Below are 16,166 nucleotides of genomic sequence, written 5' to 3' on the forward strand. Positions count from 1 at the left end.
CATGAAACAGGAAAATAAGGTAATCCGTTGGGAGTATTTCCACATCTTGAGACGAGAACTGATTTAAACATGAATTCACAAACGCACACATAAAATCCCTGCTTACCTGACCACGCCGTTCTCAAGCCCTCCAGCGATAACGTTAACGGACACGCCCTCTGGCTGATTGGAGAACGCCACAGAGCAGATGATCTCTCTGCAGTGGACGTGGCCAATAAGATCGCCATTCACCGTCCACAAACGCAGGTCACTGCCTCCGCCCACTGCATACGTCCAAACAGAAACCATGATTGATTAACATCGCACATACCAATATTACACCCAACCTGTTAGTGGCTTCTAAAAGGACCATATTAGCGTCACTGCATGTCATTGTCTAACCACAGCTTCGAAAATAGCCAATCTACAAGGTCACAATGCATCATGATGCTATTCATTGTGAGCTTGTAGATTAGCTATTTTTGAAAATGTTTGAATTATGTTTGTCTATAATGACATGCCCCAAATAGGGACACCAGGGTTATGGTGGTTAATGGCTCTATGTTTAGACTTGGCATTTGTTTACATTTTGTAAAAGTATTAAAATATAACCAAACTTACCTGAATGATTAAGTCAATGTGGGTCCAAACGCACAATAATTGCACAGCTAATATTGTTTATTTGAATGGTATCTGAATTTCCCTCAATGCTTTCTCCAAGGATTCTTTTCAGCTAGACTATTAAATCAATCAGTACTTTAACATGTATCAGATAGGTAGATAGAACTTTCAAAAGGTCTATCAATAAAGTTCCCACAAGGGAAAATCATTAAAATACAATCATTACTAATGCTGTAAAAAAATAAAAAATAATAATAAGCGTATTGGATTACCTATGATATATTAGCATCCTTGTGAATTAAACAAATATATTTTGGAAAATGGTTGGCAGTAAAATCGAGTATACCATGCAACGTAGTCAATGGGCTACACATACCAGACCACCGGTATGGTCCATTTAACATGGATGAGAATATGGATGAAAGAAATCCCACAGCACAATGCGTTTCTCACCTGAGTCACAAACTGTGGCGATGTCACCTGTGGTCTCACTGGCGGACACTGCTGTCACAGGACTCTTGTGACCCGTCAGACTTTGCACATAACACAGCCTGTAATGACACAACCGTTCAGGGATGCACTACAGAAATGATACACAGGGATACACTACAGAAATTATACACAAGGCAAAAAAAAGAATAACACAAAACTGAGATCCAAAAATGGACGTTGACAGTACACAAATACACCTATACCAAGTATGGGAATTCAGGTGTTTTGGTGCATGTGGCTCCTTAACTCAGAACGTGTACAAAAACCCTTATGGGTCCATTTGCTTCCATTTGTACACTTTCTGAGTGAGGATGTTATTGTGCACACACACAACACACACATACCTGTTAAGGTCCCAGAGGATGCAGGTTCCGTCTTGGCTCACACTGATAAGGATACTGTAGGGCTTACAGACAAACAGGCTGGTGACTTCCCCTGTGTGCCCATACAGGTGTACCTGAGATTCCACCTCCATCTCTGATGGCTAAAAACACACACAAACAAACAAATAAACAAAAGTTCTCTAATGAGCGCACCTTTTATATTTATTTTTATGAAAATAAAAAAGCTACATCAGCATACAATTAAATTATTTCCCAGAGAACAGTCTATCCCGACCCGTCAACAGGGTAAATATAAGTTATATAGAAAAAATAATAATAAAAGAATAAACACAAAATTATGGGGGAAGATAATGAATAAAATACTGTATTCAGATTTCTTTTTAAATACAATATAAGGCATAATATCCACGCAGTGGATGAGCATATACAATTCATCTTTGAGTCAAGGCATACGAGTAGATATAAATGGACGATATTTTATATATGATCAGGCAGGGTAACAGCTGTAAAGAGTAAAGAAAGGAAAACACATTAGTGTGTTTTGGTTCTCACAGTATGACAAGATGTGTGGGTGCATATGTTCATGTTGATGCTTTGCTTTTACTGTACTTTGGTCAATTTCGATTGTTTTAAATGTGCGCTATAAATAAAGTTTGATTTGATTAGATTTTGGTCATTATTGAAATGTAGTGATGTTTTATTTGTGAGCTTGTACATCCTCTACTTCCGCCATGCGACACCCTTCTCTACGACTAAGTATAAAATAAGGCCTAAAGCGGTTAGGGGGAGCTAACATGTGCTACACCCCCCCCACCAACCACACCTCACAGACTCTTGTGTTCACATAATGAGTCATAGAAATTTCAGGAAAAGGTTGTTAATCAAATCAATGGCCACAGAGCGGGAGCCTGGCTGTCTGCTGATAGGAAGCCATGAAAGCTTCATAAACCTTTGATGACTGAACTCCCAGACCAATAATTCCCACTACTTGTAGGCTCAATGGATGTGTGTTTCTAGGGCAACGGTGATATCGTTTCGCTGTTGGGTGGAAACCAAGACTGTTACTTTTCAGGAAACGAAAGGGGGCGGGTGGGCGGCCTGTGCTCCCAAATGGATCCAATGTAGTACTTTCAAAACATTAAAAAAATAGCCGATCTACAAGATCTACAGTTGTGAGCTTGTAGATCGGCTATTTTCGCTACTTTTGTGCGACACAGTTGTATGACAAAGTAGTGCATTAATTTACTAAAAGTTTAAATATGGAAATACAAGGTTTCTGCCCAACGGGGACAATGTGACCAATGAAGCCGGCAGAGAGAGCAGCGTGGCAGTCTGGTGTTGGTGGAGGTGTTGGAGGGTGGGTGGGTGGGTGGGGGATAATGGAAGGTGGGTGGGTGCTGTGTGGAGGTGGATGATTAGAGGAAGCAGGGGGGGGGGGGGGGGGTGAGGGAGGACGTTGCCATGGAAACCCACCGTGGTGGTGGTGAAGCGGCTGCTGTAGGCGGTGATGACTCCACACTTGCTACCCGTGAAGAGCTGGCAGCTATCGGGGACCCAGGCACAGCTGGTCACCTGGGGGGGGGGGGGGGGGTTGGTAGTGAGAGGGTGGATGGATTTACGCACACATGCACGCACACGCACACACACACACACACACACACGCAGTGAGTAAAATAATGTAGCAGAGTGACACCGAACACATTAGCTGAACTAAAGAGGGGGCAGCTCTGCAATGAGCAGTTATGGTGTATTTAGACCACTACATTTTCATGCTACTTCATGCATCTAAATATCTAAACCAGAGGTCTTCAACAGGGGGTCCGGGACCCCTAGGGGGTCCTCAGAGTTACTACAGGGGGTGCGCCAAATCTTTGTGGGATTTTAACATTAACCACTTCAAACAAGCATCCCTATTCTGAGGAGAACTTTAGCCAAAAATAGCAGATCTACAAGCACACAACGCCTCGCAGCGCGAGGCGTTGTGCGCTTGTAGATCTGCTATTTTCGGCAAAGTGGTTTGGTATGGGGGGGGGAAAGAGCAGACTAAGTACAGAGTGAAAGGTCAGGTTTACTAAGTATTGTTTAAGTGTATGGTTAAATGAATTAACATGAACATGAATCCAACATGATAGTGCCGTGACACAAGTCTATGACGCTGCCTATGAAATCTATGAAAAAAGAAATATTTATACAATATATAATGGGGGTCCCTGCTTTATCTCGCTCTCGAACAAAGGGTCCTTGGCCTGAAAACGTTGATCTAAACATAGGTGAGATGTTGGGAGTCAAAACTTGAAGTCCATCGTCACCTGGTGAAGCTGCGAGCATTGGATGAAGTTGATGGGCGGCTCGCTCTGTTTGCTCTTGAGACGCAGCATGTTGTCAGCGTAGCCCCAGCTCAAGATGGCTGACCACTGGATGTCTGTGCTGTGCATGCTCCTCACGCCTGTAAAAAGGAAGAGGGTGATGCCAGCAGCTATCGATTATTGTCTTGACGTTTATTCTATCGATTACTTTTCGATTCATCGAATAATCGAGAAGTTTTTTTATATATATATATATATATTTTATATATAGCACCAAATTATTTTATTTATCGGTGTCAAAAATAGTGAAAATGGCAAAGAAATGATGAAAATAGCTCACAAAAGTAGATAAGCTTGTAGATATTTTCATTATTTTTGTAGATCGCCTGTTTTCACTATTTTTGAGCTTTTACATTAAAAAAAAAAATTTTCACCTAATGCCCAATTAACACATTGAGTGCCAGGGCTTTTTTAAAACAGGGTACAGTCGGTGCCTGGATTTTTAACCATTTTTTAACCTTTTTCAAGTAGTCACAAAATATTTTCAGTGATCACCGTCCTCAAGGTGATCCCCTCATTACACACATAGAGGTCTCATACAATCGGGGGAAAAAAATTAAAAACATTAGGTAATCCGCTCCATAGTTGCAGCCAGTTGAAAATAGTCGAAAATAGTCAAAAATACATATTTTAGAAAAAAAGTACACAGGAGCCGAGATACAGGCTTTTGAAGTCATAAGTTAACCAGGAAGTGGATTGGAGTCTAAATCTTCGAAAAATGATATCTCCTGGTGCTGTGAAGAAAATAACATTTTTTTAATTTTTTTCCCCCAAAAACGGTCATAACCGTTTTTGGCACACAATGCATGGCTTCTCAAAAACGGTCCGGACCGTTTTTGGCACTCAATGTGTTAAATGCCCAAAATAGGGATAAATTATTAATTGATTATTTTGTTCGATGTAACCGTTTCAGCCCTAGTGGTTTTCCTTCTCACCTTGTTCTTTACTGTAAATCATCATGAGGCAGAACTTGCGTGACAGGCCGCAGATGGCTCGCGTCGGCAGGGCCAGCAGAGATCCAAACCTCTCCCCGTGGGGCTGGCTGAAGCACACCACTGGGTCCGGAGCACTGGGAGAGCCTACATATTCACCCCACTTCAGACCTTTGATCCAGGGGAGTGGGCTCTGTGTAGCACAAGGTACATAACGTCATGTAAAAAAACAAACACCGAATCATATTATCCACTCCATGACAAGGCAGGTCAGGTTGGTTCTAGAACAACGGTATAGGTTGTGCAATTAGCTGATCAATACCCAGCATAGAAAAGCAGTTGTCATGTGACTACTAAGGCATTGGTTCTCAAAGTGGGGTCCAGGGACCCCCAGGGGTCCTGGGGGGTACCCAGCTAAATTAGTTACAATTAGTTACTAAATTAGAGTCACAATCTTAACCACTTTATCCATGACCATATGTTATACTTTGTCTATTAAAAATAGCAGATCTACAAGCTCATAGCGTGGCACGAGTGCCGCGCTATGAGCTTGTAGCTCTGTTATTTTTGAAAAATCGTGAAAAGTTGCGCAAATCTTTGAATATATATATTTCAAAGCGAACATGTTTAACTCAAATCGTTGCTTCTTGGGGGGTCACTGTCACAAAATATGAGATGGGGGTCCGCAGCCAAATATGTATAATCACATAAAAAAGTTTGAGAACCACTGTCCTTGTGTTATCATCTGATTCTGATGGTGCCTATCAACACTGCTGAGGTGCTTTTGAACGAGGCACCAAACTCCAATTACTGCACTGCAGACATCTCTCTCACCTCAGACGAGAGGTGTCTCTCACCTCCAAATGGACCCCTGTGGGTCCATTTGGTTCACTCTCTGAGTCTAGTACATCCTCAGAGTTATGAGGGTCCGTGGCCTAATGCCAACTCAAACTGAGGGCTCTTGAAATGTAAAAGTTTGAAAACCAAAGCTAAAACCTAAAACACAAGTTAAGACCAGGAACGCATCTGTGTCACTTTATGTCTTTGGCTATTTAAGAAGCCAGATATACAAGCTCATAGCGCTATGAGCTTGTAGATCTGCTATAAAAACTTATGTTGCTATATCAGGGGTTCTCAAACTTTTTTCAAAAAAGTTTGAGAACCACTGATATAGCAACATACGTTTTTTCAAAAAACGGTCAGGATTTAGAAGACATTTGTATAATATATATTCAAAGATTTGCACAAATTTTCATGATTTTTCAAAAACAGCAGATATACAAGCTCATAGCAGCTTGTATATCTGCTATTTTTTCCGGATTGAATGGGTTAAGTTGCCCATCTGGCACAGTAGCTTACTGGGTAGACTATTTCCTTGGCCTGTTCTCTGTTCTCCCTGAAGGCCAGCTGCACCAGGAGACCCATGGCTGCAGGCAGCTCCCCCTCCATCAAGAGCCTCGGTCCGGCCCTGCTGACGTGGGTGGCACTGAACAGCTGCCTGGGTGTCTGTCCGTAAGTCTTAATCATGGTCTCCAGGGCACGTCGCTGGACTGGGTCCTCCACGGATGAAACATCCATGCCGAAGTAGGTCTTGGGAAGAGGGAGTGAAACTACAAAGTTAGCCAACCATAATGCAAGGATATAAGGATATAAGTTCAATTTTGACGTATTTTTACTTTACTGGAGTATTTCCAGTTTTCAGTACTTTCACTTCTACTCCACTTCATCTCAAAAGCAAATATTGTACTCCACTACAATACTTTGAAAACTTTAGTTACTAGTTACTTTTTAGACTTTGATTATTATCGCAAAACACACTAACCACTTCAGCCCTACATACATTTGGGCCATTTGAAAATAGCAGATGAGCTAGCTTCGATTTTCGAAAGAGTTTTTATACATTTTGAACTTGGGACAAAATGCTCAATGAGTACATTTACTTTTGTACTTTAAGTATATTTTGATACCAATACTTTTGTACTTTTAATCAAGTAAATTCTTTTTCTTCTGACTTTCACTTGTAACTGAGTATTTCTACATTGCAGTATTGATACATTTACTTAGGTAAAACATGCGAGTACTTTTTCCACCACTGGAAAACGAGCAACGTGTTAACACATTGAATGCCAGAGTTATTTCAGATTTTTTAGCTGTTTTATGCCAGAGATTTTTCATTGAGAAAAAAAAGTACTCAGGAGCCGAGATACAGAATTTTTACGTTTTAAGTTAACAAGGAAGTGGATGGGAGTCTAAATCTTCAAAAAATCATATCTCCTTGGTCTTTGGGTCAAAAAAAAAAAAAGAAAATGTAAAAAAAAAAAAAAAAAAACGCATATATGCGTTCTCGGCACACAAGTGATGGATTCTGAAGAACGCAAAGAACGCATATATGCGTTCTTGGCATTCAATGTGTTAAGCGTCTACACTTACCGCTGGGTGGAAGACGTTCATAGCTTGGACGGCGGCCTTGCCTTTCTGCTTGAGCCCAAACACCAGGTCGATCCACAGGCACAGCGTCTGGGAGACCTGGTCGGACTCCAGGGCCTGTCGGTGGATCAGGATGAAGAGGCGCGGGTCGTTGCGGGCCCAGGGGGGCAGGTTGACGTGGTTGACCCGCTCGCTGTTCTGACGCACCCCAAAGTCAAAGCCTTCAGAGGCACAATGAGGGATAAAAAAAACAAACTAAAAAAACATGTATAAAGAAATAAAAGAAATTTCATTTTTGCTCTTTTAGAAATAGGGTTTAACCCTTTAAGACCGGGAAAACATAATTTCTGTCATTTTAAGATTTATTTGGCTATTCAAAAATATTACATATACAAGCTCATGCCACGCTATGAGCTTGTAGATCTGCTATTGTTTTTAAAATCGTGAACATTTGTGAAAATCTTGGAATACATATTTTTTAAAGCGAAAATTAGTAAAATATTTAGTTCCAGGGACCCCCAGAAGCAAAGATTTGAGTATTTTCACACATTTTCATGATTTAAAAAAAAATAGCAGATCTACAAGCTCATAGTGCCACACTATGAGCTTGTATATCTGCTATTTTTGAATAGCCAAAGAAATCTAAAATGACAAGAGATGCGTTCCCGGATTGAATGGGTTAAGAGTAGTTAAAGATTATTTTATTATTATCGATTCAAAGAACAGTAAAATACCTAGCACCTAGCACATAAACAGAACACATACAGTATACAGGATATATAAACTCCTACCCTCTCTGTTGACCAGGAATTCGGGAAGATAGAAGAACTCCGGGATGAGCTCTTTGACGTCGGTCATGGACTCGTAGGAGGAGAGACGCCACGTGGTGTTCATGGAATGAAAGGTCCGGTCCGGGATATCAAAGCTCTGGTCTGATTAGGGCCGAAAACACAACCTAATTAGAGATTCGGCTGCCTGATTGAAAAGATACCCTTTCAAGCTTGTTCGCTTGGCCGCATTCATTTACGACCACATTAAAAGATACTGCACTTCAGAGGCTCAGAAGAGAGAGAAGAGATAAAGGGCAAATTAGATGACAAGAAAAGAGAGAAGAGGAAATGGACAAGGAACTGGTCAGTATGTTGACAAAACAAAGAGGGTTCGGCGTCAAAGGGGAGCGTGTTTTCGTGGCTAATACGTATGATCCGCCACAGCGCCGTATCACACGGTCAAATCTGAGTTCCTCCATTAGGCCTGGCGCTAAAAGCATGGCACATTAAGGGTTCCAAGATGGAGCTGCCGACATAATGCAGACAGGTGGAACTCAATGCCGCTAAAAGCTTTTTTTCCGAAGATAAATGACAATGATCAACCTGCAATTTAGGCATTTAGCAGACACTCTTATCCAGAGAGCCATTTAAAGTACAATCTTTTCTTATCTTTTGTTAAAGAGACATGGGTTATATCAGTATAACGAAAAAAAATAGAGAAAAAAGACATACAAACAAACAAAGAAGACATCTTGAACCCTAGCATCCCTATTTGCCGAAAATCATTATGTCTACAAGCTCACAACGCGTTGCAACACAATTAATGTATGTTAATGTGGACAGCTCACCCTGATAAGCCAGGAACATCTTGGTGAAGGGGGGCATTCGGACCAGGAAGTGAAGCACGGTGCCACTGTTGGAGTAGTGAGAGCCATAGTGGTAGGGCTGTACGGGAGGCATGGGGTCGTCGTCACGGACCCCCTTCTTGTATTCCTCCTCCAGGTACTGCAGGGGAAACACACACACACACATGAAATTGTTTAGTTCTAGTCGAGTCTTAGTCGACTAAATATCAAAATCTTAGTCTTTTAGTCTTAGTCAACTAAATTAAATTAACACTGACAGCAAATTCTGATTAGTCTTAACCATTTAGTCCTATTCTAGTCATCTGACATGATTTAGTCTTAATCGACTAAATATGAAAATCTTAGTCTTAGTCAACAAAATTAACAAACACACACACACACACACACACACACACACCCCCCCCCACACACACACACACACACACACACACACACCATCTCTCTGAGAGCTCTCAGTACGCAACACAACACTTCATAGTACTACACTGGCTGAGGCGTACTTTGTAATTGTCCACGTAGCGGTCCTCTTTCTCCCTCGTCTGGACCGCGATGGGTTTGATCAGGTTCCTGCGCGACGAGCACAAAAGACAGAAAAAGACTGTAAATAACGGATGGATGCCGTCTCGTGTTACACTGATGAATGACGGTGGTTTTTAATTTCGCAGTCATGAGCTTGACTCCAGGGGAGATCCATTTGTCTTGTTGTAGAGCATCTAATAATAGGCTCTATATGCACAGCAGCCATATTGGAAAGAAATTGGGCCTCTTCCTTACTTCCTTCACAAGTGTTACCAATCATACTAATTAAGGCTCTGTTCTAAATTAGCACAGTGGTTCTCAAACATTTCAATTTAAAAAGGGCCCCCATAACTCTGAGAGTGTACAAAATGGCAATTTGGAACCCCCTCAAGGAACTATGAGGGTCCCTGGACCTCACTTTGAGACAGCAGCAGTGTGTTTACAGTGAGCAAACATGCACAATATCAGCACCTTCATTAGTATCATTATTGGTAACACCTGTGAAGAAAGTAAGGAAGAGGCCCAATTTCTTTCCAATATGGCCTGCTGTGCACAGAGCCTATTAATCAACGTAGAACAGACCATAGACATATAAAGGTAGACGCCTCCTCCGACTCTGGGGCGTCTGTATCGTGGCCACCATATTAGAGGGGTTACGTATCCTGACTACTGGCCAATCACATCACTTCTTTTCCGAGACTTGGCAGAATCTAGTTGTATAAGAATACAACGGGATATTTTCCCGGAAGTCCCGGAAAAGACTCGCTGTGATTGGCCAGCAGTCAGGAAGCGTGGCCCCTCTAATATGGCGGCCACGATACAAGGTCGCTCCTGTATCGCTGCAGCGGCCAATGAGGTATCTAGGTTCCTAATATCTATGGAACAGACAACGTGTTCTCCCATTGCGAGTCCCTGTGCTGACCTATAGATGCTGGTGTCCTGCAGGTCCAGCGTCTCGCTGGTGTAGTCCCGCAGGATGAAGGGGAACACCGGGTACTGCATGAGGTCGTTGAAGGAGCGCCCGGCGTGCTTGTTGAGGTGGGTGAGGTACTCGAAGTTGGAGATCTGTCCCGATCCCCACAGCTGCGTCAGCGCCGTGATGTTGCCGTGCTCCAGCAGGTTGGGGAGGTCAGAGGTCAGGATGTTGTGGTAGACGTCGTCGCGGAACTGCGCACAGGCCGGAAGAATAGAAGGAAGATCAGATTTTTTTTATTGTATTATCTGTGTTTACCATTTAAAAATGTCCCATGTAGACCCTTTCACTGCTGACACCTGCTGTTTTGTGCATGTGTGTGTGTGTGTGTGTGTGTGTGTGTGTGTGTGTGTGTGTGTGTGTGTGTGTGTGTGTGTGTGTGTGTGTGTGTGTGTGTGTCATGGCTCATAGGGCAGGAACCTACCCTACAGTACCTCATGTTTCGGTAGCGTAAGGTGGCTTGATGTGCAAATACACCCCCTGGACATAAAACCATGCAGATGCCCCAATGCAGTAACTGTTCAATCTTTTTCAGGTCCTGCCCACATTCTCAATGCACCCTCGACAGCTGCCCACTATAATGGCAGTCTTCTACCTTCAACTACTGAACTACATTGGCGCAATTTGGTTTTGCCCCAAATTGCACCAAGGAGAGTGCACTATCCCCCTTCCTGCGTATTAGTGCAGGAAGGGGGCATGTATCTTTGAGCTGTTTGACTTATTATGACCATGCCTTACCTTGGTGGTGTCAAACGCCAGCAGCAGAGTCCTGCCGTTGGTGAGGAATATCTCCACAGCGTTGTCTCTCAACTGCCACCAGCGCTTATGGACTTCCTTAATCTCCTCATATGTCCAGGAGAACGAAGCCGCCTCCGTCTCGCCGTGAAGGCTCTGTCCAAAGACATTAAACAAACCCTGCTGATGAGCGGCAAGGCACAATCGCATAATGCAGTATCAACACGCCATCCCTCCCGGCAGTGCTGCTGTGCACACAACAAGCATTTACACAGTCCTGTGTTGGCTTTACCTGGCTGTCTTGAGCATCAGCCGCGTTGTCTTCCACAAAGTACATTCCAGACTTCCCTGTGACACAGAAGAGGGTGAAAGGGATTTGGTGAACTTGACAAAAAAGCACATACACAAACAAATACTGTATATTATTATATTTGATATTCTCTGCACTATAATTTAACTCGGAGAGAGTACAAATGTAACCAAATACCTTTGTAACCAAACATTTGTAAGAGTTGTATTGTCAATAAAGTCAATACAATAAAGTCAATACAATACAATAAAGTGATGTATGTAGCGCCCCACCCCTGACTGTATTAACCAAAGTACAAAAGATGGGACGTTCTGAGTTCTTAAAGTCCTGAGTTAAAGTTTTACCTTTACTCGAAATCCAGTGTCATTCAATTCAATCACTACAACCTGTAAATAATTATTTCCAGACACTGCATGTATATTTTTAAATCCTTTACTTGAGTGATTTGTTTAGAATTAAATGTGTATACCCAACACCGACAATAAAGGGTTAAATAACTTTGGCAAAAACAATGATTGAACAGTGAATAGGCATCAACAATTCCTATAACTAATAAATTGGTCTGACTTGTAATACACTTAAATTAATGAACCTTTTAAGCCTGTATTACTGAAATGTATTGACTATTGTAACTCAAGAGTTACAAATGGATAAATTAACACAGAGGGTTTTACTGTGTAGGGTTGAGAAGAGTGCATTATCTTTCTATATGCCTGTTGACTGGCATCTCCTGAGGAGAGCAGATTGTGTGTACAGCAACATGTGGGGGGGGGGGGTTGCCACAGTGTCTTACCCAGAAGGAGCTCCCCTGCTGACTCTCTGGAGGGGGCAACACTAATGCATCGCCGGGTGAACCTAAGGATAAAACATAACATTGGCCATGCAGGAAATGCATTAACCCGGGCAGAGACGTTTTGGTGTCATAGTACAGCAACAGTGGAGTAATCTAATTTACATTTCCGCGTGTCACCGTGTTTAGTATAAATACTGAGAGGGAGAGTCATACCTAGGGCTGTCACGATTACAAATTTAAGTGTGTGTTTGGCATACGAATTTAAATTATGACAAATAACTTAAATATACAAAGAAATTATTAACATATTTAATAATTTAGCTGATCTGAAAATAGCTGATCTACAAGCTTACAACGCGTCACGTGTTGTAAGCTTGTAGATCTGCTATTTCTTTATTTTTATATTTGAAAATGTGTGAATATCTTTCAACATGGAAACGATTGTGACGATTATTATTTAGATTATTATGTAATATTATTATGTAATAATTGTGCCAGGCCTATTCATACCTGATGGGCTCGCTGGTGGCCTTATCCTTCACGGTGGACGAGAAGGAGGAGTGAGTTTTATCTTCAAAGAGGAAGGACAGCGGAGGCTTCGCACCGTCTAGACAGCCAACAGAGGAGGCACATTATATAGAACAATGAACGAGACGGTGCCAGAGCAGATGGAGGACATGACACAATAACAGGCACCACCCACCATCGATCATGCTAACTTTTTGGCCAACTTGCCGGAGGCCCAGTGTTTTATTTATTTACCCTCTGCCTTGCGTCTGTCTTTGAGCAGGTATTTGTTGGGGATGGTGAGGTAGCATCTCTGCAGCCGCCGGCGTTCCCGATTGGGTCCTTCGGTGGGGTCCAGCTGCCAGGATGTTGGGTAGGAGGTGTGGTCGTACCAAACGGCACTAAAAACACACAGTTCAACACCAATGCTCCATTATACCTCAGTTCAACATAACGCTCTATTATAGCCCTCATATTAGATCTCATTTTCACATCTCTCTACAATTTCAAAAAATCTGTATTAACCCATTAAGACTAGAGGCCGATTCTACAAAATGTCTTCTAAATGTCTTCTAAAAACGTAGGTTTTTTGAAAAAACCTACGTTTCTATATCAGTGGTTGTCAACTTTTTCATGTCAAGGACCCCCAAATTGATATGTGTTCGGCCGTGGACCCCCATCTCAAAACATTTTGTTCCAGGGACCCCCAGAAGCAAAGATTTGAGTTACAAATGTTCGCTTTAAAAATATATATATTCAAAGATTTGCAAACATTTTCTAAAATGTTCTAAAATAGCAGATCTACAAGCTCGTAGCACGGCACTCGGTGCCGCGCTCTGAGCTTGTATATCTGCTATTTTTGAATAGCCAAAGAAATCTAAAATGACACAGATGCATTCCCAGTCTTAATGGGTTAAAAGCAGTGTATAAGGAATGACTGCGACTAGCCAAATGGCTTTTTGCCGGCATGGCGCGGCACCTAAGCTTATTACACAGCCCCTTCACGCTCACCGGTCATGTGTGAGTTGCTGCACCAGCTCCTGCCAGTGCCGGCTGGCACTCAGGTCAACCTTGTAGAGGCCTCTGATGTGCTGGATGACTTTCTTTCGTTCCATGCCTTGCCGCAGAGACACATTCTGGGTGACATCCGCAGCGATCTTGGAAATGTCCTTTGACTTTCCATCCAACCGCTGCATGAGACTGCGTCAGCAGCAGAGGACAGAAAGAAATAGATGTAACAGTGCATATATAAAAAAAAGAAAAGCAGATAACAACCAATACTTTGCTGTTATCTGCACTGCGAGGAAAAACCATACGGCAGGTAAGGAAAACAAAGTGACTCACCCCCTCTGCGTGTTGGACATTTTCTTTTCCCATGCCGCTTTGCTTGTTTTCTCTTCCGCCTCGTACTTGATCTTCTCCTAAGATGAATGAAAATAACAAGTTTGTTTCTCGAGGACAAACGTCCCGAAATACATGCAGGTGTAATATTGTTTTCCTGGCCTAGTTAGAAAACTGACTGGCTTTGGGGCTGTAGCGTTTAGAGGGAAGAGCACTCAGTTATTTCAGGTGCACTGACATTTTTAATTTGGCATACTGTTAAACACTGGATCGCTGCAGAACGCTTAGAGGCTCACCTAATGAGGACTGTTCATCTTTAAACACAGCTAAATCGGGCGTGTTAATTTAGCCTTTCCGTCACTGCCAACCCCTACTGTTTAGTCTGGGGAGGGTGTCAGTGAAACTAGTCTATTCTGAAACATATGAGAGTCATCAGCCGCTCCTTTTCCCCTGACAGTGAGGAGTTTCTCTGGGACGGTGTGACGCATGCGGAGCAACTTTCCCAGTTCTGCTCCCTTACTAACAGGTGACCAGTCTAAACTGTAGAGTTGCTGGTGCACTGACAAGAGAAACCTCTGTCGGCTTCCCCAGTCTCTCAGGTGGGGGGGGCAGGTACTTTGACCCCTGCACCACCCGGATGCCCCCCCCCCCCCCGCCCCCCATTAACCCATTCAATCCGGGAACGCATCCGTGTCATTTAAGATTTCTTTGGCTATTCAAAAATAGCAGATATACAAGCTCATAGTGCGGCTATGAGCTAATTGTTTTTTAAATATATATGAGCTAAAGAAATATATGTATTCAAAGATTTGAACACATTTTCACGATTTTTCAAAAATAGCAGATCTACAAGCTCGTAGCGCGGCACTCTGTGCCGCGCTACGAGCTTGTACATCTGCTATTTTTTTAATAGCCAAAGACATCTAAAAATGACAGAGATGCTTCCCCGGGCCTAAATGGGTTAACTGTGTGTGCACATGCTCGCTTACATGATCTGACTATGTAAGTAACGCTCAGGATTTTTTACCGTATAGAATTTACCTCTTTGATAGCCTTGAGCATCTCCGGTTTGTGTGGCGCATTGGGGGGTATGCATCGATGACCACAAAGCTTGAGTGAGGTCATGAAGATGCCCACGGCGCTCTGCTCTTCTTTGGAGAGGTTGTCCTTGTTGTCGTGCAGCATCTCGTGCAGGTAGAGAGCCAGCTTAGGGCCGTGCTGAGAGAATACACAAAAACAATTATTATCAATATCGTCATCTGTTTGTGGGATGAATAAGAGGAATATGTGCGAGTATTTAAATATGTGATATTTGAGGTCTGTCTGGATGTATTTAGCTCTGTAAGAATTATTTAATTAAAAACAAATACATAGAAAAACAAATAAATAAATCAATAGTCGCTGTCAGATTGGAAACTTTGTATGTCCGAAAACAGTTTCTCAGGAAATGGAAAATGTAACCAATATATATCTACAGTAATTATTATATATCTAGTTGTTTGCTCACAAGCTCTTGATGATGCTTTTCATTGGTTAAATATTTAACAACCCACAGACTTAAACTTTACACTTTCACTTTAAAATCTCTTCAGAAATAGCAAAAATAGCAGATCTACAAGCTCATCGTGACACGTTGCGAGCTTGTAGATCGGCCGGGGGGGGGGGGGGGGGGGAATACTGAGATATCAACGATAATGTAAGCTGTATTTGAGCTGAGCCAGGCTCAGGCAGTGATGGACCAGAGACAAAGTCCCATGCAGGCAACAGACCATCAGTCAAGCCCTCGGAGGAGGCACACACACAGGCGCGGGCGCGCACACGCTTCAGCTCGCATACAGACAAGAGTGACAGAAGGCTTCCATGGTTAACGTAAGGGGGCTGATGGAGAGCATTAGGAAACATCAGTCTGGATTATTTCAGAGCCAAGGCCTGGCTGCTGTCTGAGAACCCCACTGTACTGCATGTTTGAATGTGTGAAAACGCCAGACCACAGTTCAACTCGCTCACTCACTCAATACTATTTGAGTACGTTTGGATCAAAACTCTTTTCTGGTGGAAAATGTATTGCTTTCCAGAATTTGGTAGGAAAAATAAAGCTTTTGACTCTTGTGAGCCTTTCGTGTGTCAAATAATATAAATGACAGTACTTCCACTAACAAAGCAAGGATCTGCAATACTGGTAATGATTGTG

At 42.5% G+C, this 16,166-nt stretch overlaps 1 protein-coding gene across 4 annotated transcripts in view; it reads right to left on the reverse strand.

Annotated features, from left to right (window-relative positions):
• Positions 1–16,166, reverse strand: part of lyst (lysosomal trafficking regulator) — an 86,687-nt gene that overhangs the window by 4,550 nt on the left and 65,971 nt on the right. For all 4 annotated transcript variants that reach the window (XM_080450437.1, XM_080450436.1, XM_080450439.1 and 1 more), the window contains 20 exons: positions 15,017–15,193; positions 13,979–14,055; positions 13,646–13,834; positions 12,890–13,035; positions 12,638–12,734; positions 12,128–12,189; positions 11,317–11,372; positions 11,028–11,180; positions 10,239–10,483; positions 9,298–9,364; positions 8,780–8,936; positions 7,953–8,093; positions 7,165–7,382; positions 6,094–6,324; positions 4,738–4,927; positions 3,746–3,882; positions 2,910–3,008; positions 1,437–1,576; positions 1,054–1,151; positions 107–263 (listed from right to left, as the gene is read on the reverse strand). In XM_080450437.1, coding sequence (XP_080306563.1) covers positions 107–263; positions 1,054–1,151; positions 1,437–1,576; positions 2,910–3,008; positions 3,746–3,882; positions 4,738–4,927; positions 6,094–6,324; positions 7,165–7,382; positions 7,953–8,093; positions 8,780–8,936; positions 9,298–9,364; positions 10,239–10,483; positions 11,028–11,180; positions 11,317–11,372; positions 12,128–12,189; positions 12,638–12,734; positions 12,890–13,035; positions 13,646–13,834; positions 13,979–14,055; positions 15,017–15,193 — 2,837 coding nt within the window. The remainder of the gene's footprint in view (positions 1–106; positions 264–1,053; positions 1,152–1,436; positions 1,577–2,909; positions 3,009–3,745; positions 3,883–4,737; positions 4,928–6,093; positions 6,325–7,164; positions 7,383–7,952; positions 8,094–8,779; positions 8,937–9,297; positions 9,365–10,238; positions 10,484–11,027; positions 11,181–11,316; positions 11,373–12,127; positions 12,190–12,637; positions 12,735–12,889; positions 13,036–13,645; positions 13,835–13,978; positions 14,056–15,016; positions 15,194–16,166) is intronic.

Source organism: Gymnoscopelus braueri, assembly GCF_963280865.1.
Source record: "Gymnoscopelus braueri genome assembly, chromosome: 14".
Lineage (NCBI taxonomy): Eukaryota > Metazoa > Chordata > Actinopteri > Myctophiformes > Myctophidae > Gymnoscopelus > Gymnoscopelus braueri.